Consider the following 26,982-nt stretch of genomic DNA (forward strand, 5'->3'; position numbering starts at 1 on the left):
AAAAAAAAAAAAAAAAAAAAATCTGGTTACCTACAAAGAATTGGGAATATGAAAGGTATCGGATTCTCTAAAGCAAACACCAAAAGCTAGAAGACCATGGAGCAAATCTTCAAAATTACGAGGGGAAATCATTGCACACCTAGGCAAACCATCAAATGGATGTGAGAGTACAATAAAGACATTTTAAGAAAAATCACATCTCAAAAAATGTACTACCCATGTGCTCTTTCTCAAGAACAGAGCCAATGCATTTTACAGCTCTAGGGGGCAGGCCCCATCTACATTGGATTAATTTAAATGGAGCCCAGAAGCTCAGCTACATTATAAAGGACATTCCCAAGCATGGAGCAACACAGCAGTCCTGTTTAGGAAGCTATTGAAAGATGCTCATTAACAAAGAAAAACACATGGGATCCAGGAAATAGGGCTCTAACTTGGGAGGCAGTTGAGAAGATTTCTGAGGAACGTGGACAAGAGAAAGAGAAGTCCCTAGGACAGTAGCCATGTGCCTGGTCTACAGAGCAAGGTGCACAGACTGGAGCTGCAAGATGAAAAGCTCTAGAGGGGAGGTTGCAAGAAAGAAAAAAATGCACTCACAGATTGGTTACCTCAGGTATTTGACTGTACGGACAGGAGTTTTCCAGCATTTTGAGAGAGTATGAGTTGGTAATAAGTACATGGAAAGGCTTAATCCAAAACAAAGGTAAATATTAGTTCCAAGAAAAATAAAGTTGTAGAAATGGAAATGTAATCATAATATACCATGTGGCTCACCTTTGAAGAATATTTACATCATTATAATAGTGTGCATACTAAGTATAAATTTATACGTATGTTGTACGTACCAGGAAGCCCATAGTTAGTGTCAAAATAGCAATATCAATAAATAGCAGTATTAAGAAGACTATTTAGAAAGATGGACATAAATAGCCAAACAAAAAAGCACAGAGAATTGAAAACACTTACCTCAGGAGTACAGTAATCAGAGTGATAAGAAGTAGCACAGGTGCTGCTTTAAAAATGTTGTTTTTAATGATATTTACTCAGTATTATTTAATTTGTAAAAATGTAAATGTATAACTTTGATAAAATTAGCATTAACAAAACAAATAATACAAGGTTTTGGGGGGAAGCCAGAGAAGAAAACCACTATTTATAGAGTGTGGTATTACTCTGTTAAAGTACCCCAGAAAACTGAGCTTATGGGCAGAGAAAAAAAGGGGGATAGTTCATCATGCTGTGTTGAAAGAAATAAAGTCTGAAAAGTAATTTTAGACCAAGGGCCAAATGTATTACTGTAGTGGATAAAATCACAACACTCACAGTTTTAGCAAGTACTTTGATTCTGTTTTTTATTTCTTTCCTTTTCTGGGAAAACAGTTTAACCTCCTTTTCGATGGCCTGAAATGGGACAAATTTATCACTTAAAGCAAGATAAATCATAGAGAGAGAGATGATAGATGGATGGATAAATAAATAAGATAGATACATAGATAGCACTTCTCTTGAAACAGAAATGAAACATTTCTGAAGTCTAATAACATAGAGTATATATGAAATAACACCACTGCAATACCTTGCTTAAATCTAACTACTACTATCTAAGTGACCGTATTGAGGCAACTTGAAACTGATGTCCATTATATGGCCAATGGGGGGAAAATAATTAAGTAGTAAAAAATTAAATAGTGAATAGTTGACAAAAGAAAACCAGTATACTCTTTTACTGGGAACTTGAGTGAAACTAGATAAACGGGCCACATCCAAATACAAGCTATTATCAGCCTGCTAGCTATGTCACCTTCCTGAACATCTGAAGCCACAGATCCCTTCTCCTGCTCCTGGGCCATGCCTTTCTTTAAGTCAAGCATCCCCGAAAACTCACTTCAAAATAGGGTATCACTGTTCATTCTCTGCTTTGGCCTACTTGGACACTTTTGTCAGGTTTCATGTTAGCCTAAGTACCATTCTTAAAGCTCATATAACTTAATCTAAAAGGCTGGGTTGTCTTTAGGGTGTATATTTGCGTTCAGGAAGACGTATGGCGTAACACTCTGCCAAGTACTACCTCACTCTACCTTCTAACTTTCTTGTAGGTTTCCACAGGAAAATAATCTACTTGGCACATGTACAGAGCGTTATTTCAACCTTATCCCATGTTTTACACATACCTGCTGGCTTTTTTGTTGTATCCAGGGAATTTCCTTCATAGCATCATCTGGGACTAATTCCTCTAGTGAGGAGTCAATGCTTAACTTCACGTTCTGAGGTGTCTTAGAAGAAGACAGACATTTGTAAACTTAGAATTCATCAAGTTGTTCTCCTTCCACCCCACTACATATAATTGCTTTGAATTCCTTTGCATTTGTTGCATTCTTTTTATAATACCAAACATTTTGCCTACTCAAGATGTAGTGTTTTATTAATTTAATTCCTACCAGTCTGTCCTTATATTAGCCACACGTTTCACTGAGAAAGTGGAAATGATCAGACAGGTCACACCATCACCAAATCACTCCTTGCCTTCTTCCTGTTACTGTGTATCAAGTGTTCCTACCTGTCCAGGCCTGCCCTGCCATCTGTGCTTAGGATCTTAATCTTTTCCTCCTTCTTGAGGTCTTTACATGTTTATTTAAATCCCATCTCCCTCTGTGTCATCCATTTCTCCCTTTTACCGGATCTTTCCCAACAGTATCCAAACATGTTCTAGTATCTCCTCGTTTAGGAAAACTATCCTCGACTGACCACCACATTCTCCTTTGGCTACTACCCCATTTCTAGGTTCCCCTTTGCAACAAAATGTCTTGAGAGAGTTGGGGACGTTGTACTCTCCTGGTTCTCCTATAACTTCTCCTGGTGGCCCCTTCTCAGACTCCTGTGCTTCCCTGAAATCTTCTCCTGGCTTCTAGGAGTTGTTCTGTCCTGGTCCCCTCTGTTTCACATCATTCTTCCATGATGACCTTACCTAGTTTTATGGTTTTAAATTCTATCCACATGCCCCTGACTCCTAAATCAACATCTCCAGTCCTGGCCTCTCCCCAGAACTCAAGGCTCATCTAACACACGGCATCCTTGGAATGTCCCCTTGGGTGTCTTACAGGCTTCTTAAGCTCAGTGTGGGTAAAACGTAGATTGCCTTTTCCTCCCCATAGCTGCTCCCTTCTCCACAGTCTGCCCCATCTCCATGAATGGTACCATCTTATACATAGTTGTTCAAGTAAAAAAATCTAGGAGTTGTGCTTGAGTCCTTTCTTTTCCCTCCCTCTCTGTCCAATCCATCCATGAGTTCTATCAACTCTACCTCCGAAACCCATCAGGAATCTACCACTCCTGTCCTGTACCACCTCCATCATTGTTACCTGGACCTCTGCCATAGCTTACCGAGTCATCTCCCTGCTTCCACTCCTAACCCCTAGGAAACATTCTCCACAGAGCAACAAATAAGCATTTAAAAAAGGTAAATAAGATATTATTCATCCTCTCCTCAGAACGCTTCAATAGGTTCTCATTACATATGAAATAAAATCCAAACTCTTTACGTGGTTTACAAAGCCCTTCCCTATTACCTGGTCACTTCCCACTTCAGGGACCTCATCTCCTACCATTTTCTCCCTTGCTCACTTCAATGCACAGGCTTTTTTCTGGTCCTCACACATCACATGTAAGGTCTTTCCCCCCTGTCCTAAATATCTTGACCCTTTCACTCCCTCCATCTCTTAGCACAGTGGCACCCTCTTTTAACTCAGATCTCAGCTGAAATGTCATTTCCTTGGAGAAGCTATCTATCCAAACACCATCACATCAATCTATTTTTATTCACTGATTAGGACTTGTTACTATTCAATCTTTTCTTATTTATTGGGTTATTTATCTGTCTCTCCTTGCCTATCCCCATTCCCCAGTCGAATGTAAGCTCCATGAAGACAGAAACTTTTTCTGTCTTGTTCATGGTTATAGCCCCTCACAGCCTAGCACTTTATAGGCACTTAGTAAATATTTGATAAATGAATGAATGTTGTTCTCTAGCTAGACACTTCTTAATGTATGCGATATAAAAGTATAGACTGGTTTGACCAAGCACCAGTATTGGTAGATATTTTTTTCAGGCAAGACTGAATCTTACACTATGGTTTAAATCAGACCTGAGAATGTAACATTTGCAATTGCGCTGAGAAACCCTGAGTATTTTCTCTCAGATGCAGCTTATAGTCTTTTTGAAAATCATGTGATACCTGGATAATAAGAAACATTACTAAATATCTGCTTAAAGAAAACCACAAACTGAAAACTTCTATCTCGTTTACAAAGAAAGAAAAAGCAAGCAAGCAAGGTAGCTAGCTAGCTACATTGGAACTCAACTGTGTGTTCTGCTTCCGATCCCAAATCTAAGGAAACTCTTGGTGTAGCAATTAAATATTCATTCTCCTCATTCATGGTGCTGCTCAGAGAAATTAATAGGTGCTGGTAATGCTTAAGAGCCTCACTGGCTAAGTTTCCTCCAAACAGCCTATATTAATAAGAAAGAAAACACAAAGGCTACAAAATCACAATTTAAAAAAAAAATAACATTTAGCAGTATTATTTCTAGATTAACCATTTCTATACAAAGAAATATGTGGACAATTCTCTGCAGTACCATGTTTATTAGGACTCTTCTTCTTAGAGGAAAACCCTTTCGTGGGCTCCAGGACACAACAGGCCTTTTGACCTCTCTAGGGTGACCCCTCCCTCTGTACCCTTACCCAACATGTCCTCTGGACCGCCCCTGGCCACTGCAGAAGAGCCACTGTACCGGCTAAGCCCCTGGAATGGACTAGAAGGCACAGCGCTGCTTCACACACAAAATCAATCACATTATCAAACTCAGTCCGCATAGTCCCACCCCGCATTGAGGGAGGTATTATTCCTTTCACTCAATACACCAGGGCAGCTCAAACATTAGGCACATCAGCATCACTGGGAGGGTTTGTTATACAGGATTTCTGGGCCCCACCTGCAGACATTCTCATTAAAAGTGGATGGGGCCCCCAAATATGCATTTCTAGCAAGCTCACAGATACTGTGGACTCCCACCTTGAATAACAGTGTTATAGAGGACATGGAGGGGTAGTCACATGCCTGAGGTCACAAGCCCTGACGTTCTGGACCAAGGTTTCAAGCCCAGCTTCACTTTGAGTCAAGAGTCAGGTGATTATGCATAGATTGAAATGTCTTTACTTCTATTAATAGGGCTCCAGCATGTGTTTGCTGTTGCCTGTGATGCTTTTGGCTCATTGACTTTAAAGGATATGTTACAACTGACAGTGCGATACAAGTTGATGTTTCATTCGGGATTCCATGTATAAAACGGGCATGGTGATACAGCCTTCAAATGAGTCTTTGAAATAAATGGCTACCAAAATATGACATAAAATCTCCACAATATTTAACATTTTCACAATGTTATGGAGAAAAGTCATGTTTTATTACTGCTTTGATCACAGGAAGGCACATCAAATATTATTTTTGACAAAATGACCTGCACGTTGATTAATGATGTCTATTGGCAGATAAGGCAACACTGAAGGTCCAGGCTGCCTTTTTCATGTCACCTTCATGCTCTCTAATCCCTGGTCATCATCTATATGTTTGGGTAGTGTTTGTTTATTTAGAACTTTAATTTTAGTCTAAGCAAAGTCTAAGTAATTTAATATTATCTAAGCAAAATCTAATTAGGAAAGGAAATGTGTGTGTTTACATACATACATATATATGTCATGTTTTTTAGGGATATATAGGAGTTTTCTTTTTAAGTTATCTAATGTTCAGAATTGTCCTCATTCCTTATGTTCCTCCAACAGATGTTGTGGTAGATAACACTGATCACACTCATATTTCTTAACTATGTCTTTATTTTTTGTATTTTGATGCTTTGATATCTGGGGCCTTGCTGACCCTGGGGGGATTACCCCTCTGAGGGCTAGCCAATCACTGGAGACAGTAAGCAACATGCCCTGGAGCATGCCTTCCAAATGCAAACCAACCAATCCAGAGGCCACACCCCAACCGCCTCCTCTAGTGGACTTTCACACTCATGGCCACCATTTCCCCATCATAATCACCCCAGGACCAAGTACCAGACAGCTGGGGGCAGCCCCTATACCCCAGAACCCACTGACACCATTCAGACTAGCCAACCCTAAGCCCCTGTCCAATCCTTCCTGTGGAAACTATGCTAGAAGCTTTTGTCTACATTTTCCCTACTCCCCCAGCCATCTGATCCTCCCTGGTGCTTCTCATGTGGCCTCTGGAGTGTGGCATGCCCTCTCCTCTTGGGACCTGTGAGTATAACAAACTACCTGTTCAATGGCAGTCGTCTCCTGGTATGCTGGCCTCGCTGTACTCAAATAAGAAAATCTGTATTTTAAAACACCATACCACATGGGGTTGCTTGCTGTGTACTGTACGTACTTCCATTTGAGGTAGACAAGGGTACCATCATCTCTTCCATTCACCAGAATGCTTTGTCCATCCATTGAAATTCTCATCAATTGAATTCCATGCCCCTGGTGAGAATGACTTCGACACCGAGCAAATGTTTCCTCAATAGTTTTAGGAGCAAAGCAGAAAAATTACAAATGCAATTCTACCACATGGTTTTCTAATGGGGTTACATGCACTTTTGCTTGTGGATAAATCTTTTTCTATTTGGTAACAGCATTTAGTTGGTATAGAAGTAGCCTTTTGGTAATACACAGCGCTTAAAATCCCTAGTTCAAACCACGTTCACCAATACTGATTTATTGTCCCACCTTTGTGTAGTATGGAAGGAGAGGGATTATTTATAACCAACCTAATACAGGAAATCAGAAACAAAAAAGTGAATGAACTCGCTGAAAGCCACAAAGTTAGGGGAAGGGGCCTGAGCAAGCAGAGAAAACAAATTCAGATGCCTTCAAGAATCAGGCAGGTTTCATATGTATGCAAAGCGGATGAGTGTGATAAGAGTGATGGGCACTGAGAAGAATGAGAGATAACCTGCCCGGGGGCGGGGGGATGCTAATTAGATGAGTTAAATTGGAACTCAAACAAAACACATCATCAATTTGGTACATAGGACAACAGTTTAAGTTCCTTGACTAAAAACTGGGATCTCTGTGTCACGTTGGTTCTCTACCACGATGCCTTTTTTAAAATTTAATTTTTGAATAGGCAATACATTCAAATGTTTCAAAGTTCAAAATCTACAAAGTATACCATGAAATCTCCTTCCTGCCCCCATGCCCCAATACCCAAAGGCAATCCATGTAATTAGTACCTTCAATATCCTGTCACAGGTTTTAATGCTCATGTAAACAAATTTTTATACAAATATAAATTTTACTTATGTAAATTATAACATAATAATATATTATGCACATTGCTTTTCCCCTTAACAATCAATATATCTTGGGACACTTTCCCTACTGTTATGTGAAGATTTCCTCATTCTGTGTTAGAGCTGCATAATATCCCGTATTTTACTTATGTACTGATTATGTACCATAATTTATTTAAGTTCTATTGTTGATGAACATTAAATTGCTTTTACAAACAGTAAAGAAATAACCTCATATATGAAGTGTTTTGCATGGGAGCATAGGTAATAGAATCACCCAGAACAACTCTGATGTCTTGCCATGGCAGGCCACCATCAGTTATACCATACAATTACAACTCATTTGACTAACAGATGGTGTAGCAGAGTTTGCAAATTATTTACTTAAAAATAATCTCTAAGGGATTCAAGATTATCCCTATATGGTTAACACGTTTCCCCAATTGTATCCTAAATATTCTTTCTTCTAGAGGTGAGCAAAATGAGCTGGGATGTGCACAACCAGGGACCCAGCTTATCTGTGGATGGTGGGAATGTGTCGTGAGGGTGATGGCAATGCCTCAGATATAGGGGGTCAGGAAGCCGGGTAAGAATCACTGGCCGAATTAAATGATACTGATGGCTAGCACAACTCAGTCTCAAACCCTAGAAAAGGATTCTCCCACCTTTTTGGGAGAAGCAACTGTTTGCACTTTCTCAGAGGTTTGAGGACAATGGAAATCGGAAATGGTAGCAGTGTTGGTGACACTGAGGTCTGCAAGTGATGGAGAAGGACTCAGTAAAGGACCTGCCCGCTCCCTTCTGCTCTTCCAGCACTGCAGGAAGCATCAGGGGAGGCCCTCAGGCCAGGGAGATAGCAGGCTTGCACAGCAATTCACTGTTTCCCAAGCAGTTTCCCATATACGCTCTCACTGGCCCTTGTCAGAACCCCAAAGGGTGAGAGCACAGGAGGCTTCCCTAACTTCACAGGTGAGCACCCGAAGCTCAGTGAGTACCCAAGACACAAAACTAGCTGCTGATGAAGCTGGGCTGGAGCTCATCCTGCCCCACACTCTTTATTTGCAGATTTCATTCTACTGATTGGAGTTTCCTCCCTCAAAAATGCAAACCTTGGCACAAAAAACACCCATAAAAATGTTAAGTCATTAATACCATCAGTGGTTTAAAAAAAAAGTTGAGTCAATTTACTTAAGAGTTTCAATTTCAGTCTAATGGTTTTGTTCCTTATAGGAGTTCAATATATACATCTCATAATTAAAAAAAATAGTTTACCAAAGTATAAACATCTCGGACACACAGAATTCCACATTTAGCTATTGTTATTAGCCACCATCCATGTGAAGATAGATAGAACATTCCAGGTCCATAATGTCTGCTTTGCACTTTTTGGTGTGGTTTAAGAATGTAAACACCACTATGTTCCTGCCAATTAAAGAACATGAAAAGGAAAGATCAGGTGAGCAGCACCTTTGGATTTGCAGGTGTGCATACATATACGGTCAGATTCAAATCCACAAACATTGTCACTGGAAATAACCCGATATGAGATAAAGTGGGCACCTGTGTTTGCATCATGTTTCTCATTTTTGTTTGCAAATTAAAGTTTGTTCCTGCAACTAAGGAAGTCTTCTTTATACGTTAGCCTGCCATTAAATATCCCAAATTACACTGATAATTTATATTTTTACTAATCATGTTCATATATCCTCATGCTCAAGTCAAATAAAGTAGTCACTATTTCCCCCCGCCCCCCCGCAATATGTCTCCTGCATTCCCACCTCCAGTCCTCTGCATGTGTCCTTCCTTTTACCTGCAGTGCCATTCTCCACTCCATCCCCACCAGTCCTGCCCCACCTCCCCGCATCAGCACTGCTCCCCAAGATTGCACACACTAAAGCTCCATGTCTAAATGTGGCCTCTATTCTTCAAAGTCCAGTTCAAATATTGCTTCCTTCATGAAACTTTTCTTGAATCCCCCTTACCAGCAACTTTTCCTTCCTTCTTTGCATTTCTGTGTCTAATTCAAGCTACTCTGGAAGAGAAAGGCTTTGGCTGAAGATTTGGGGAAGAAGGGAGGTAGATATTGGGGCAGGAAGACAGGTATCAGTGGGAAACTGAATGGCCAAAGGTCAGTAAGCAGGAGGGCACTGGGCAGGTATGTGCAGCAGGAGGTGACACAATACAGGAGAAGTTTGAAGAAAGAGCAACGATGTGAGGATGCCAGAAACATAGTTTAATTATTTTGTGCAATTTTGCTTAAGGATCAGGTGCAAAGGTCCACTGAAAATAATCTATTCTGTAGCTCCTGACATCTGTGGAATAGGTTTTCTAATACTAGATTGTTGTTCTTAAGGCACTAAACTAGTATTGTGTTGTCTGCACGTTTATCTGACAAGTATGATATATATGACATGAGTGTGAGGTGCCCCAAACATATTTTATGATGAATTAACAAGTAACACTGATATGTATCTAATTGAAGGGGATTATATTAGTATAATAAAGCCATTTGTTAACTAGACTATTCTGTTAAAGTAGTCAAGAGGATCATGTCTAATTAATAAATGTGTCAATCTTGATTGCTAAGATAAGTGATAGCATGCTTAAGTTTTGGCATACTTCTTCAGGGAGAAGATAGCTACAGATGTACGGCACTTGATCACAGAAGCCATATATTTGGTTACTTTGAAAGTCCAAGACTGCAGAGGACAGAGTGTGCTCCACCTCGTACAGGTACTTATGGATGAGTTCATCTCTCAGCCTCCCTCTTTCATCAGTGAACGTTTCAGCAACTATAAGATTTGGGCAAGAAGAGAGAGCACTTACACCATATATTGATTTTATTTTTTTAAGTCATTATGAACAATTATAAAAAGAAAAATAAAATTTTGAAATGCTCCATTAATATTGTAGAGGGTATTAGGTGATAAAAATGATTTAAGAACAACTTGTCTCCCCACCGGAAATACATGAGTATTAAAATATCTTTTGCAAGGCCTTGGTTAATTTCATCGAGTAACTTAGAGACATATCATTAAGAGAAAGTCATGATGGTGTGGAAATTCTTAATTAAAACACAAAAGTACTTTGAAGTTTTCAGCTCTCATTTACTCTATAATTATATATTTGCAAAATTGCTACCCAGACATATTTGTCATCTAAAACAAAGAGTATCTATTTTCTCAGACTTTTTCTTATCCAGAAAGCTTACTTTATAATTTTACCAAAGCATTTAGTTGGTAATTTTACCAAAGCATTTAGTTACTACCAGTGAAAGTAACTACACTGTAATTTATCTGAATTTAATGTATTTTTAAAGCTACAAAATAAGAGACTTCACAAAATGACAAATCAATTTGACATTAATGGATGTTGATGCTATTTCTTTTCTCTGGTGACAAAGCAAATTCATGTGTGTTGCAAGGCCTAGAGGAAAGTCTACATTGCAAATTGTTCAGTTGCCACATCAGTTTTACTTTGTAAAGATGCACAAAAGGTAGCCATTTTACCTCTGCACGTCTAAGAGAAAAAAAAAATACTATTACTAGATGGAGAAAAAAAATAAATAAAAAATTCTAGCAAGAACTTATCTGGACCCTGGACAGAACCGGTTGCTTGTTTCTTCTTTACCTTGTGGTAGTATTGTAGGCAGAGTGAATATTTCCAGCCTGCTTCTTCCTGTTTCTGCCAGTGAGGAAAGCACCATCACTTCCACTATGTCTATTTCCAAAAGAGACACGGTGGATATTTGTAAAATGTCTTTGCCCACCTCTGAAAGCAAACAGAAATCAACACCACAAGTGGTCATTGGCAAGTTAAAAAAACTTTTGCCTCTCTGATTAAGATATCACATTATAGACCTGTCTTCACTAAATCTTTAGATCCAACTTTACTTACTGGACATTTTAAGTGACCTTTAAACATAAGGGGTGGGGACATTTCTGATGAACAGATGTCTGGACCGGCAGATTCAAACCAGCTCCGTTTGCCTTGTCTTTCCCAGCCGGGGTGGCCCTGGAGTCTCCCATCCCTACCACACTTGTCAGCACCCAGCCTGCCCTGCCCCCTCACATGTCCACTCCAACCAGTTTGTCCACTCCTCATGCTGGATAAACTCAAGCGTCAGTGTTCTTTGCATCTGCGGTCAAGGGACTTCGGGTGTGCTGGAAATACACCTGACTTTATACGTCTGCTCCTCTAGAAAGCCAGCTAAACTGACCTCTGCAAGGTGTGCCACACCCGGAGCCACCACGCTTTCATTCCAGATTCACTCTCCCACTCTTCATAGGACTGGGCCACAGGTGGCCACTTTCTCAGGCCCTGGTATCAGCCCTTCCTCCAGGCGTTCAAGAGATGACCTCTCTTACTTAACAAGGAAGACTGAGGACACCTGACATAAAGTCAACCTCAACATTCTTATCCTGAACCTCACATTTTCTTCCAGTCTGTTTCCGTCCTCCCCCCTCATTTCCTGACAGTGATGTAGGAACAAGATTCTGAGCCCATTCTTCCAACCTCCTGTTAGATTGTGCACTGTCGATCAGTTTTCTTTATCATCTTGTGTCCCTTCTGGTTCCTTCTATTCATTCCTCAAGACTCCCCTATCTTCAAATAAGAACCTTTAACTCTGCTTCCCCACAACAGCTACCATCTGATTCTCCTTTCTCTACTGCAAACCTCCTAAAATAGGTTTGCCACTTACAGACTTCATTTTCTTACCTCTATTCCCTCCCTAACCTCTCTGTCTCTTCATTCCAAAGAAGTAATTCTCCCAGGGTCATCTGCTCATTGGCAAACATCTGAGGGCCTCCTCTCAGCCCTCACCCCACTCGCACGTTTGTCACAGCCTGCGCCTTCTTCCAGCCGTCCTTCCTCAAGCTCCTTCAGAGGGGGTGACTGCCAGTTCTCTCATTACTCCAGCCCATCCTCAGTTTTCTTCACTGTCTCATCTTCCTCTGTACACACTTCAATGTAAAATGTGGTCCAGGGTTCTGATCCCAGCTTCTCCCATCCCATCTCCTGGCCAACCAGATATGTTAAATGGAAAATTTAGGCAGGTGTGCATTCACTCTGAGGTCAGCCACAGGCCCTGCCACACTCAGTGCCATCTAATTTATGTATTTAGGTTACCTGTTTGGCCCCATTAAGCATTTAGGTTTGCTTCTACTCTGTCTCTTGAGTCATCTCGTAGGTTCCATGATTTCAAGATAGGAATTCTGTCTTTAAGCCTTGAAGTACATATGTCTATTTCCAAACTTACACTGAATATCTCCAAATGAAGAGCTTATTGGCCTCAAACCTATAGAACTCATCAGCTCACCCTATCTCTTAACCTCTAGAACTTTCTTATTTAATTAACGACATGACAAACTTCCACCATCCAGACTAGAGATTTTGGACTCATTGCTGATCCCTTCCTTTCACATATAATTGAATACCAAACCCTACCAATTTCATCACTCATAGTTGTCCCCTCTTATCTCTTCCCATGACTACTGCATGGGTTTATGCATTACGGATAAGAACACACACCTAAAGTCAAACTTCCTGAGTTTGAGTCCTAGCCCTACCACTAACTAGCTGCATGATCTTGAACAAGTACTTAACCTCACTATGCCTCAGTTGCTTCATCTGTAAAATGGGGATATTAGTAGTATCTATCTCATAAAAGTTGTCTAAGAATTAAATAAGTCAACACATGCTAAGGGCTCAGAACACTGCCTAGCCTACAGTAAGGCATCCCTTAATAAATGCTGGCTGTTGTTATGATTATGATTATTATCATAATCATATGATTATGATTATTATCACTTCTTGCCTTGGCTACTACTATAGCTTCCTAACTCATCTCTTTTATTTCATTTTCTTGCCTTTCTACTTCATCTTTCACACTGGTGCCAGAGTCATCCTCCATAAACCAAGTCAAATCATGCCAGTTCCATTGTGAAACCTCTAATGATGTCTCATTAACAATAGAACAAATTCCAAACTCCTTGGAATGATATTCAAAGACCTTTATCATCTTTCAGACTTCATTGCTATGATCATCTTCCAGTGAATGCTTCCACTTACCTGTTACAACAGACTTTTTGCCACTTAAGTAACTTTGCTCAGATTTTTATCATGATCTGGAATACTAATATGCCCCATCCTGCACCTATGAAAACCCCCGAGCCCACTACCTGTGCCCACATTCACCTCCACTCCCTTCCTCACACCTGGCAGAAGTAACTGCTCCTTCCTCTGAGCCCGCACAGCACTCTGCTTGTTCCTTCTCCACTAAACTGTCTCCTTGACCTTTTCATCACCCACAAAGCCCAGGTTCAGCATTTGGTACCTAGTAGGCTGTCAATTTTTTAAATCAGTGAATGGATTTAAAAACACATTTTTGGAGAAAATATACATATATAGTTGGTTCTTAAAGACAGAGAGAAAAGAATTAGCTCTTTATTAAATATAGATTAAATATTATTTTAAAATATTTCAAGAAGAAATCACCCCAACTTCCCTTTGTAATAACATTAGAAATGTCCAGCCACTTCATTAATTAATACAATAATTGATTCAAGACAATTTATTTAGTATCACCTATGTACCAAGCAGATGCCTCTATACTCCAAATACCTCTAAACATAATGTGGGAATTCTCCTAAACAACTTTTAACAGTTACTTAAATGTTTCTCTTTTAGAAAATATGCCATAAATAATTGTTTCACTATAGTTCCATTTTCACAACCTTAAATTCTTTGGAATAAAGTGATCAGTATTTTAAATTAATAAACATTCTATGTCATACCTGTGAATCCAAGAATCTGAAATGAGCTTGAGGGCTTGGCGTTGATAACAAAGACGTTTCCTTCTGATGTTCCAACGAACAGATACATTCCTCGCTGGTCATAACTAGACAGAAGAAATACCAATATCAGATCCTACTCGTTTTGCCAATTAGATGGTAAACAAGCTTACTGAATGACTGTGGAGATATGTTCAAAACCAGTCATTCTTGTAGTTTGTAATTTTTAATACTCTCTAACATTATAAAAGCCAAGTGATTACATGTAGATATAATCATTATACAGCACTCTAGGCCAATGCTATTTCCGAGTTGCAATTTACAAGTACACAGTCAAGAAGATTCAGTAAAGATGGGCAACTGTTTCATCATAAGTGAATGAAATATGTCAGTAGAACTTCCTTGATGTTTCAAGTGGGAATAAGCAATTCTCAAAGTGGCAATGGGTGTGGCATTTCAGTACCCTTTCTAGTACTCGGCTGGAGGATGAAGAACATAATGAAACATTTCTATGATGTTATCAAATTAGAAAAAGTGGGAAGATGCAAAGTAGAAGAAGAAGAAAGAATCTGAAAAAGAAAAAGTGCAAAAAACTATGGTACAGAAGAGCAGCGGGTAAACAGAGTGAGGTTGTATGTCCTTCCCCACTGAGCTGGAGGCTGTGGAGCTGAGCAGAAACCCAGCTCCTTGCGCGCTTGCTGTGTAATTCTGAGCAAATGCTTCTCTCCACCTCTCTGAACCTGAATTCCCTAATTTGTCTAATAGGGACAAGCATAATACCTTTCTCACTGGCGTTCCAAATATTACATTCAATAAGCTACAATGTACCTCAAGCTATAAAGCAGGGCACAAACGTTAGTTTCTATTAATACTTACTATTATGAAAAATTTAAAAAAGATTAATACAATAATAACAACACTCAAGTCCAAGTCCAAAGTCTCTTTATTGTCTTTTTAAAATATTGCTTTGAAACATTTGAAATCATCCACATGTCTACCTATATAGTATTTTTAAAAAAATGACAGCATATTCATATAATGGAATACTATGAAGCTATAAAGAGGACTGAGGAAGGTCTTTACATGTGAGTGAAAAACATTCTCCAAGGTCTATCATTAAGAGAAAAAAAACGAGGTATAGAACATTGTGCATATTTGATCCCTTTAAACACAAAGGCAGTGACTATGGAGCACAACTGCCTGGACTCAAATCCTGACAATTGCCATTTACTCTCTGTAATATTGAGCAAATTATTTAAACTCTTTGTGGCTCCTCTTCCTCATCTGTAAAACGGAGACAGTCAGAGTATTGGCCTCATGGCCTTAATACAACAGAAGTGCCTGGCCTGCACATCTTACAAGCACTTACAAGTACTCAATGATTATAAATAAAAGGACGTACTTATCTTTTTGCTTGCTTATGGATAAAATGTCTCTGGAAACAGAGATGCAAGAAATTGCTGCCTTCAGGGAGAGAACTGGGGGTGAGGGGGGTACCAGGGTGGGGAGACTTCACTACACACTCTTCTGAATGTTGAACCGAGAAAATGTGTTAATATTTGAAACAAATGCAATGTGTAAAACCTAAAATTAAAAGAGATGATGTCCTCACTGGAATTCTCGACAGGCCTGACACCAAGCTGCTGCTGGAAGCAGGAGATACTTACACGAGGTGCTGGACAGGGGATTCGGAGAGAAAGGTCTTGTGAACTACCCGAGGGGATTCCACATCATTCACGTCGAGGAAGTGGACAGAGCCACCCACGGTCCCCACGACAGCAGAGAGGGAGGATGGAGAGCAAGCCAGAACTGTCACCTGTTTAAAATAAATCCCAGATGCTTATCTTCACTGTGCCAGAGAATGAAGCCTGCTGTCCTACACATAAGAATTTACAGTTTATTTGAAAAGCCTGCAGAAGAAGAGTGGCAGGTGTTGTGTGGTATTTCAAATTATAAACTCAACGTGACTGAACTAACCAATTGCGTAAGAAGTCACAAGAATCTGTACATCTTATTCTTTCATCCTAAAATTAGAATGATAAAAATATAAAGAGATTTCTTGGACTTTAAACCATAGCTTAATTTTTATCCCTAAATGATGATGAAATGATTATGCCAATAATCTATCTAAATGATTTTGGAATGATTAGTCCAATAATAACGAAAAATAAAATAATAAATTTAAAATAAATTCCTAGCATCTTTTAGATATTTTTATGATACATGAGTGATTTTTAAAATCAGCATTCATCTACTGAGTAGTGGTGAATCCTGGGAAGTTGGTATGACTGAAGAAGATTTTTTAAAAAATTAACTATATCACTGGACCATGTATTCATTCACTAAAGAAAGGAATAACAGATTCCTGTTTCTCTCAGAATTATTTATACAGAAGATGATGTTTAAGAGAACAAATTTACTTTCACAGTATTTAAGGAATCAGATTTATTCTTCTATTATTACACTTTGTAGATTGTTTTGAATAAAATCATGGAGGATTAGAACTGGAAGAGAACTTAAGAGAACGTCATCTTGCAGAATAGAAAATGGAGGCCAAGGATCTGCCTCAGGATCCCATAGCTGGTGACAAGGTTCATATGAGCACTCAGGTGTCCTGCCTTATTAGAATGCACACAGTTTCCCAACTGAGTGGGCATTTATTTTATCTTTTTCAACTGAAAAGCCTTTATGGGACCTCTCAGTGTGTGGTGCATGTTCCCAAAATAATTGGTTGAAAGTCTCCTCCATTCCAGGGCAATAGTGAGCTAGTCCAAAAAAGTGCAGCAATAGTCAGAAGGGTCTTATATGACCTCACAGGTGCCATCAAGGGAAGCTGCTAGTGTCCAGGTGTCATGCCATTGTAGTACTGGGCTAGGTTCTCTGAGGACCTCTGCCTAAAGTGCACACAGGGAACATAGTCCCAGGTACAGGCAGGAAGATTTGGCCTCAGCATTGCTGGGTCAGTCCACTGATCAATTCTCCATAGGGCAGCCACATCCTTCAGCAAGGAAAGACCAATGTCTCCTCCAACGCAGGCTGAACCACATGAGTGTACCATGCCTGGTTTGGAGTTCAAAGAAGGTCTGCCAAGGCCTGATGGTGCCTCTATCCCTCCTTGGCCAAGAGGAACAAGTTAAATCCTGATTAAGACCCTTGGTGGGTTGTTGAACATTTGTACGTCTCTCATCTGCAAAAGGAGATGTGATCAGATGAACTTGTAAGATCTCTTCTAGTTTTAGTGATTCTAACAGAAATGAATACATATAAGTATTTGCCACACAGATTATGAAGTTTTTTCGTATTTCACAGTCTTTTAGGTAAGTATTTTTATCTTTATGTTTTAGGGAGAATTTTATTTATTACATTGAATTATGTATCTTTTGTATTTTGTAATCCTCTTACATAAAGTATCATGCTTAGTCTTTTATGATTGAGATTTTAATTTTATAAAGGGGAAGGATTGTAACTAACCTACCTACTACCAAGATCTGTATCTCATCTAGAACTGTGTAATGCAGCAAATGATGATAATTTAAGGGGAAAAAAAACAGCATTATTATACTTTCTTGGTTCTTTTTTGTTTTTTATATTATTTTACATGAAATGCACTATTAACATGGTAGAAATAATGGTATCACATGGTGGCAGGTGTTGTGGGCAATTGTGGTTGGCAAGCATATGTTTAGTTTTCTAAGAGACTTCCAAATTGTTTTCAAAAATGGCCATACCATTTTGCATCCAGCATCCATACACCCTCCTTCTGGATAATTTCTTGAATACCCACTGACAAACCATCCCTCCCCTATTTTCAGGATTGAGTGGAATGGATCTGAATCCCATTTCCAGGGCTAAGCTTATGCCAATTAGCAGTTCTCATCCCTCTGTCCACAGTGATTAGTTCAAGCATGTTATAAGACATTAGGAGATATTTACTAAGTCTTCTAGAAAGGCAAAATTCCCTTCCTCTTCTTCCCCACCTGTAGGAAATTTTCTTCCCTGGCACTGTGATTTGAGCGTGGCACCTGTGGCATACGGGTACCACTAAATAGGGCCTAAGAAAGGCATGATATAGAAACAGAGAAAAACAAGGTCCTTTGTAAAATCATTTGAGCTGCTGGATTGAGGCACAAATGAGGCCAGACAAGCTCTGTACTTCATAGTTGATTGAGCCAATAACACCCACTTTATATTTTTTGGCTTAAACTGGGCAGAATGGCAATCTTCTTTAATTTCTAACTGATCCTCTTGCAGTTAGGTGGGCTCATTTAACTAGTTATGGCCAGGGTTCTTTTCATTTCTGAGCAGAAGCATTTAATTTCTAATCCAAGGATCCCCCCCCAAAAAAAAAAAAAAAAAAAAAGAAAAAAGACCCACCAGCACTCCCTTCCCCTCCTGCCATGACACTAAGAAGCCATTCATTGGCACTGAGGAGCTATTCTTTTCAAATGCTTATTTGCCATTTATATATCTTCTTTAGTAAGGTGTTCAGATTTTTTGCCCATTTTTTTAGTGGGGTTGTTCATTTTCTTATTAGGAGTTCTTTGTGTATTTTGGATATCAGTACTTTACCAGACATGTATCATACAAAGATTTTTCTCCCAGTCTGTGGTAGAGCCTCCATCCGTCTGGCCTCCTGAGTGACTATGTGCAACGGAGACCCCTGCCAGATCACAATGAACTTACAGCATGTGTGAAATATAAACACTAAGATTTCAAAAATAACTGCAGCCACAGAAAAAAGTTATCCTTTCCTGTACACAGATATAGTACATTATATTCCACTCTCTGGGCTGTGCCATATACTTTACACACAGGAATCTAAATCTATAAGGTAGAATTGCAATAAGGCTTCTGTAGCAAGCATTTCCACAGACTATTTGAATATAAAAAGGCAGATTGGATTAGAATTCAACACTTAAAAAAAATTCATTTGTCAGGCACACTTACTGGGGTATTCAGATAAATCTTGCCGGCACGAGCACAATCTTCTATCCACCAAACACAAACTTCCCCTGAATGTGTGAGTGTCTGCAAAAGAAAGAAAAATAAAACACTCACTGGAAAATAAGACTCTTCTATGGAAGCATGTTCTACCTCTCTTTCTCGTATGTCAATCTGATGATTTAGTACAGAATTTCCTTTTACGTGGATTATAAATAATTATTTTATAATTTCAGCATCAATACTCCTTTTCTGAACAAACATTAACTATTATCTTTAATACAATTTAAGTAATACATTATAACTAATTAGGATTAGAAAATAAAATAAAGATTTTTCCATGTAACATATTTGAGATAAAAATTACTTGGAAATTTAATGGGATTATTGCCTGGTGAATAAACCTAGCAATAAGAAATTATACATTATTCCTTTTTTAAATTAATAGACTTTATTTTTTAGAGCAGTTTTAGGACTACAGAACTGTTGAGCAGGAAGTGCAGAGAGTTCCCCTCGCCCACCCCCTCCAAATATACAATTCCCCTATCATTAACATCTTGCATTAGTGTGGTACATTGGTTGCAATGGATGACTCAATATTGATATATTATTATTGACTAAAGTCCATAGTTTACATTAGGGTTCACTCTTTGTGTTGTTCGTACTGTGGGTTTTGACAAATGTATAATGACATGTGTCAACCATCACAGTATCATACAGAATAGTTTCACTGACATAAAAATCCCCTGTGCTCTACCTTTTCATCCCTTTCTCCCTCTCCACCAAACCCCTGGAAACCACTGATCTTTTTACTTTCTTCATTGCTTTGCCTTTTCCCGAATGTCATATAGTTGGAATATGTCGCCTTTTCAGATTGGCTTTTTTCACTTAACAATTTGCATTTAAGGTTCCTCCAAGTCTATGGTGGCTTGATAGCTTATTTCTCATCATTGAACAATATTCCATTGTGTGAATATACCACAGTTTATTTATCCATTCACACAGTGAAGGACATCTTGGTTTTTTCCAAGTTTTGGTGATTATTAATAAAATTGTTACAAACATTCATCTGCAGGTTTTTGTGTGGGCATAAGTTTTCAACCCATTTGGGTAAATACTAAGGAGTGTAATTGCTGGATCATTTGGTAAGCACATGTTTAGTTTTCTAAGAGACTTCCAAATTGTCCTCCAAAATGGCCATACCATTTTGCATTTCCACCAGCAACGAATGTTTCTGTTACTCCCATCCTCACCAGCATTCGTTATTGTCATTGTTTTGGATTTCAGATATTCTAATAGGTGGTGATGACACCCCCTAGTGCTGTTTTAATTTGCAGTTCCCTAATCACATGATTTGAGCATCTTTTCAAATGCTTATTTGCCATCTGTGTATCTTCTTTAGTACGGTGTCTAGTCATATTTTTTGCCCATTTTTAATGGGGTTGTTCATTTTCTTATTGCTGAGTTTTAAAAGATCTTTGTACATTTTGGATACCAGTCCTTTATCAGATATATATTTTGCAAAAATTTTTCTCCCAGTCTGCGGTTTGTCTTTTTATTCTCTTAACAGTGTCTTTTGAAGAGCAGATGTTATTAATTTAATAATGTCTAACATCAATTTTTTCTTTCATGGATTGTGATTTGTTGTTACATCTAAAAAGTTATCACCAAGACCAAAGTAACTTAGATTTTCTCCTACGTTATCTTCTAGAAGTTTTACAGTTTTGCATTTTACATTTAAGTCTATGATACATTTTGAATTAAGTTTTGTAAAAAGTCTAAGATCTGTGTTTAGAGTTTTTTTTTTTTTTTGCATGTAGATGTCCAGTCATTCCAGCACCATTTTTTGAAAAAACTATCCTTTCTCCATTGAATTGCCTTTGTTCCTTTGTCAAAGATCAGTTGACTATACTTGTGTGGGTCTATTTCTGGGCTTTCTATTCTGTTTCATTGATCTATTTGTCCACTCTTTCACCAATATCACACTGTCTTGATTACTATAGCTTTTCACTAAGTCTTGAAGTAGAGTAGTGTCAGTCCTGTGACCTTTCTTAATGTCATGTTGATTATTCTGGGTCTTTTGCTTTTCTATATAAACTTTAGATCAGTTAGTCAATATCCACAAAATGACTTGCTGCGATTTTGATTGAAATTATATTGAACTTATAGATTAAGTTGGGAAGAACTGACATATTGATAATATTGAATTTTCCTATCCACAGATGTGCAATATTTCTCCATTTATATAGATCTTCTTTGAGTCCTCTCCTCAGAGTTTTGTAGTTTTTTATACAGATCTCATGCATCTTTTGTTATATTCATACCTATTTCATTTTATTGGTGCTAATGTAAATGATATTGTTTTTAATTTAAAATTTCAGTTGTTTGTTGCTGGCATATATGAAAGCAATTGACTTTTTTTGGTATGTTAAACTTTTATCTTACAACCTTGCTAAAATCACTTAGTTCTAGGAGTGTTTTTGTTGATTCTTTAGGATTTTCTATGTAGGTAATCATGTTATCTGAGAACAAAGACAGTTTTATTTCATTCTTCCCAGTCTGTGTATCTTTTATTTCCCTTTTTCTCTTACTGCACTAGCTAGGACTTCCAGTATGATGTTGAATAGGTATTTGTACCATTAAATATGATGTTAGCTGTAGGATTTTTGTAGATATTCCTTATCAAGTTGAAGTTCTCCTCTATTCCTTGTTTTCTGAGTTTTTATCATAACTAGGTATTGGATTTTGTCAAATGCTTTTTCTGCACCTATTGATATGATAATATAATTTTTCTTTATTTTTTCAATGTGATGAATCAGCAACATGGATGAGTCTGGAGAAAATTATGTTAAGTGAAATAAGCCAGACAGGAAAGAGAAATACCTCACATTCTTACTATAACTGGGTGCTCAGAAAGAAAGAAAGAAAGAAAAAGAAAGAAAGAAAAGACCTAAACAATTCCTTGAACTTTCAGAATACTAGAGATGGGAGTGAGGTGGAGGGTGGGAGGGGGCACTTGAGAGGGATAGGTTGGGTAAAGGGCATAAAGAAAAATCATGATTTGTAATAAAAATATGCTTATAATAAATAATATTTAAAAAATTGATTTTCAAATGTTAAATGAGCCTTGCATTACCTGGAAGAAATCACACATGGTTGTGGTATATAATGCTTTTTATATACATCATTGAATTCAATTTGCTAATATTGTGTTGAGGATGTTTGCATCTATATTTATGAGAGATATTGGTCTGTAATTTACCTTTTTTGTAGTGCTTTTGTCTGGTTTTGGTATTAGGGTAATGCTGGCCTCATAGAATGAGTTAGTAAATATTTCTTCTGATTCTATTTTCTGGAAGAGATTGTAGAGAATTGGTATTATTTCTAATTCAACAGTGAACCCCTTTGGGCCTGGTTCTTTCTGTTCTGGAAGGTTATTAATTATTGATTCAATTTTTTTGGTATAGGCCCTTTCAGATTATCTATCTCTCCTTGTGTGAGTTTTGGTAGATTGTGTCTTTCGAGGATTTGGTCCATTCATCTAGGTTATCAAATTTGTGGGCAGAGAGTTGCTCATAATATTCCTTTATTGTCCATGGGGTGGGGTCAGTAGTTATGACTCCTCTTTCATTGCTGATATCAGTAATTTGTATCTTCTCATTTTTTCTTAGTTAACCTGTGCTGTGAATTGATTGAATTGTGTCCCTGAAAATTCATACATTAGAAGCTTAATTCCCACTGTAACTGTTGAGGGTGGGAAATCCTATTATGGTAATTGAAAGGTGGGGCCTTGAAGAGGTGATTAGATTGTAGGACCGTGCTGTAGTGAATGAATTAATAATGGTGGTCAGGAGTGTGGTTCTGAGGGCTATAAAAGGGAGCATACAAAAAGTCTCTCTCTCTCTCTCTCTCTCTCTCTCTCTCTCTCTCTCTCTCTCTCTCTCTCTCTCTACTCCACCATTTTCTGTCAGGTGAGACCCCTGCACTACTGTAAAACCACTACCAGGAAGACCCTCACAAGATATGTTCCCTGGACTTTGGACTTCCCAGCCTCCAAAATTGTAAACAATAAATTTCATTTTCTTATAAATTACCCAGTTCCAGGTATTTTGTTATAAGCAACAGAAACAGATAAATACATCTGGCTAGAGGTTTATCAATTTTATTGATCTTTTTGAAGAACCAAATTTTGGTTTCATTTTACTATACTGATTTTCTATTTGCAATTGCATTGATTTCTGCTGTAATTTTTATTATTTCTTTTCTTCTATTTTGGATTTAATTTGCTCTTCTTTTTCTAGTTTCCGAAGGTGAAAGCTTAGATGATTGGTTTTAGATCTTCTTTTCTAATACATTCAGTGCTATAAATCTCCCTCTAAATACTGCTTGTGCTGCATCCCATAAATTTGGTAAGTTGTATTGCATTTTAATTTAGTTCAAAATTTTTAATTTCTCTTGAGACTTCTTCTTTAACCTGTGTGTTATTTAATCTCCAAGTATTTTGAGGGTTTTCCAGCTTTCTTTCTATTACTGATTTCTAAATTAATTCCACTGTGTCCTGACAGCATACTTTGCATAATTCTGTAATTTCAATTTTATTAAGGTGTGTTCTATGACCCAGAATGTGGTCTATCTTGTTGAAGTTCTATATGAGTTTGAAAAGAATGTGTATTCTGCTATTTCTGAATAAAGCATCCTATAGATGTCAATTTGATCCAGTTGGTTAATGATACTGTTCAAACTGAGTATGTTCTTATTGATTTCAATCTTCTGCCTTCTGAATCCATCTCTCTGAAGAACTTCTTTTAACATTTCTTGCAAGGCAGGTCTACTGGCAGAAAGTCCCCTCATTTTGTTTGTCTGTGGAAGTATTTCTCCTTTAATTTTGAATGATAATTTCACTGGATACAGAATCCTGAGTTGATGGAGTTTTTTTCTTTCAACATTTTATTTCACTTCAGTCTTCCTTGCATGGTTTTTGAAGAGAAGTCTTATGTAATTCTTATACTTGCTCTTCTATGAGTAGAGTGCTTCCTCTCCCCAGCCCCTTTCCCCATTTTCTTCAAGATTTTCTTTTTATCTTTGATTTTCTGCAGTTTAAATATGATGTGCATATAATTATTATTATTTTTAAGTTTATCCAGCTAGGTGTTCTTTGAGCTCCCTGCATCTGTGGTTTGTGTCTACCATTAATTTTGGAAAATCCTCAGCCATTATTACTTCCAACATTTCCTCTCTTTCTTCTCCTACTGGTATTCTCATTATGCATATGTTATTCCTTTTGTAATTGTCATATAATTTGTGAATATTTTCTTCTGCCTTTTTCATTCTTTTTTCTCTTTGCATTTCAGTTTTGGAAGTTTCTATAGATATTCTATCAAGATCACTGATTCTTCCCTCAGCCATGTCCAGTCTACTGATGAGCACATCAAAGATATTTTTCATTTATATTAACAGTGTTTTTAATTTCTAGCATTTTCTTTTGATTCTTTCTTAGCGTTTTCATATCTCTGCTTACATTATCCATTTTTCCTTGCATATTTTTCACTTTTTTCATAGGAGCTTTTAGCATGTAATTCATGCTTGTTTTAAATTACTGGCATAATAATTTCAACATCTTTGCCATATTTGGTTATGATTCTTGCTCTGTTTCTTCAAATATGCCTGCTGTCAATTTCAATTTTTGGTTGAAAGCTGAGCGTGATGTGGTGGTCGAAGGAACTAAAGTAAATAGGCTTTAGTGTAAGTTTCCATGCTTATCTGGCTAGAATCTAGGCTGTGTTTACTGTTAACTGAAGCTGTAAGTGTCAGAAGCTCAAATCCCCCCTGGTGTCCTTGTTTTTGCCTCCTTATTGGTCTTTGGGTTTCTCTAGAGATTTCTTAAATAAGGTCTGTGACATTATTTCAGTTGTAATCTCCCTGGTACTGGCTCCAGTGGTGGTTTCTGCTTCTGGGTTTCTGTTCCGGTAAGTTGTGATCCTCTATATTTATTTGTCTGTCTCTTCAATTTGGGGGAGGGGGTACTGGTTTGCCCCGTGACTGCAAATCTCTGATCACTCTAGGGAGAATTGTTGATTTGCAGTTTGTTCAGCTTTTTTTTCTTGTTGTGAGGATGGGAGTGACACTTTCAAGCTCCTTACAAACTGGACTGGAAACCAAAAGTGCACATTTTTCTTTTTTTGATAACTTTCTCAGCATCGAGACTGAAAAACTTAAGGTGACTGCAATGTGATATAATTTAAGTTCTGTTTTTTGAATACTAAGGATTAGGTAAGATGAAAATGTGAATCAAGTATCTAATTCCCAAACATGAAAATTTTACTGAGTTGAAACAATCATGAGAATAGACATGATTTTTATGAGAACATCTAGTAGAAAAATCATATAATCAGAATCTCAAGATTTGTAGAAACTTTAAATATTACCCATTCCATAGTCTATGTTTTTATTTGCTAGACTCCCCAAAATCTTAATGGAATTATTAATAAGTCATACGAAAATTGAAGTACGTTTCTTGAGATCAACAAAAGGTGAACAGTGAGACACTGGAAAAGAAGTATATAGTTTCTAAATGTAGAGAGTATTTTTTTTTTCTAAGTAGGACTAAATTTATATTTTGTACTTGGCAATTATTTCATTTTCATCCTCAGGTGGTGCTGCTGCATCACTCTGAAAGGAGGCAAATATTAATAGTTTACTGAATGTTGACGACTCATTAGCAATAAATATGTTTAAAGAACTGCTTGCAAAGCTTGGGTGGTTAAAACAAGAAGTAAGGCTCCTAAGATCTCAATTGCTTTGGCCATTTTCAGAAAACAATACATGAAGTCACAATATAATAAGATAATTCTAACTAGGGAGCAGATTTGATGATGTAAGTGGTTGGCATCTCTATCTTCAGTATCTTCGAAGATTCCCTCTGCCTCCTATTTGCACATGAACTTTCAAAGTTACCTAGCTACATGTAGAAAGAAATTTAAATCTTGAAACATTGCATCTTTAAATCCTACTGTGACACAGAATATTTCTTACCATGAAGTGTTTGGTTCCAGGTGTGATAAAGTCAATTGCCTGAAAGTTCCCATCACAAGCATCTAGGACTTTGTCTAAGGTTGGCTCTTCACCAAAAGTGTAGATATAAACAGATCCCTGATAAATATACAAAAAAAAAAAAAAGAAAGAAAGAAAATAAAAAGAAAGAAACATTACAATCGTTGTGTATGTAGTTCAACAAATATTTATTAAATGCCTACTGTGAGCAAGGCTCTGTGTGGGAATAGGTACAGATCAACTCAATAAGACCTTGACCTTGAGAGGCTTAAAATCTAGATACTTGATTTGTTTGTTGATTGATTCATCCATTCATTCATTTATTCATCATTTAAAAAATCAATAAATAGGACTTCTTCAATTCCAGGCATTTTATTTTAAAATTAAAAAATGCAACAAAACACTTTTTTTTTTTAAATTTAAAAAACGCTGTCTATTTATGTGGAAAACCAGAAAAGTTTTTAAGATAAACTAAATTCTACCACATGCTAAACTCAATGGGGCAGTTCTAATTTAAAAATTTAAAAAGTCTTTGGAGAAACTGTGGCTGAAGCTATGACTTTATGACTTGTTTATCATTCTCGGCTCCCAAATTCACCTTGCCAAAAAAAAAAAAAAAATTCTGTCCTGTAATTTATGAATTTCTACCAAGTAATTGTAATATGATATGGTCACTCAACCAGCAATTAGATAGATGTCTGCTTTCAACTCATCACAAGTTCTTCAAGTTTACTTGAGTTAAATATCAATATTTGTGTTTTTTTTTCTACAAAAATGAAAATCTGGTAGGTTTTTAATAATTTTACATTTAATTCATTCCCTCAACTAATATTGAGTGAA

At 37.5% G+C, this 26,982-nt stretch overlaps 1 protein-coding gene across 4 annotated transcripts in view; it reads right to left on the reverse strand.

The window, feature by feature from the left end:
• Nucleotides 1-26,982, reverse strand: part of LOC103605421 (WD repeat-containing protein 96-like) — a 121,436-nt gene that overhangs the window by 41,353 nt on the left and 53,101 nt on the right. For all 4 annotated transcript variants that reach the window (XM_008590006.1, XM_008590003.1, XM_008590004.1 and 1 more), the window contains exons 8-18: nt 26,125-26,241; nt 19,099-19,179; nt 15,819-15,967; nt 14,155-14,258; nt 10,988-11,128; nt 9,977-10,149; nt 8,630-8,779; nt 6,451-6,581; nt 4,360-4,507; nt 2,172-2,273; nt 1,324-1,401 (exon numbers count right to left, since the gene is read on the reverse strand). In XM_008590006.1, the coding sequence (XP_008588228.1) occupies nt 1,324-1,401; nt 2,172-2,273; nt 4,360-4,507; nt 6,451-6,581; nt 8,630-8,779; nt 9,977-10,149; nt 10,988-11,128; nt 14,155-14,258; nt 15,819-15,967; nt 19,099-19,179; nt 26,125-26,241 (1,374 nt within the window). The remainder of the gene's footprint in view (nt 1-1,323; nt 1,402-2,171; nt 2,274-4,359; nt 4,508-6,450; nt 6,582-8,629; nt 8,780-9,976; nt 10,150-10,987; nt 11,129-14,154; nt 14,259-15,818; nt 15,968-19,098; nt 19,180-26,124; nt 26,242-26,982) is intronic.

This window comes from Galeopterus variegatus, unplaced genomic scaffold, assembly GCF_000696425.1.
Source record: "Galeopterus variegatus unplaced genomic scaffold, G_variegatus-3.0.2 Scaffold5802, whole genome shotgun sequence".
Classification (NCBI taxonomy): domain Eukaryota; kingdom Metazoa; phylum Chordata; class Mammalia; order Dermoptera; family Cynocephalidae; genus Galeopterus; species Galeopterus variegatus.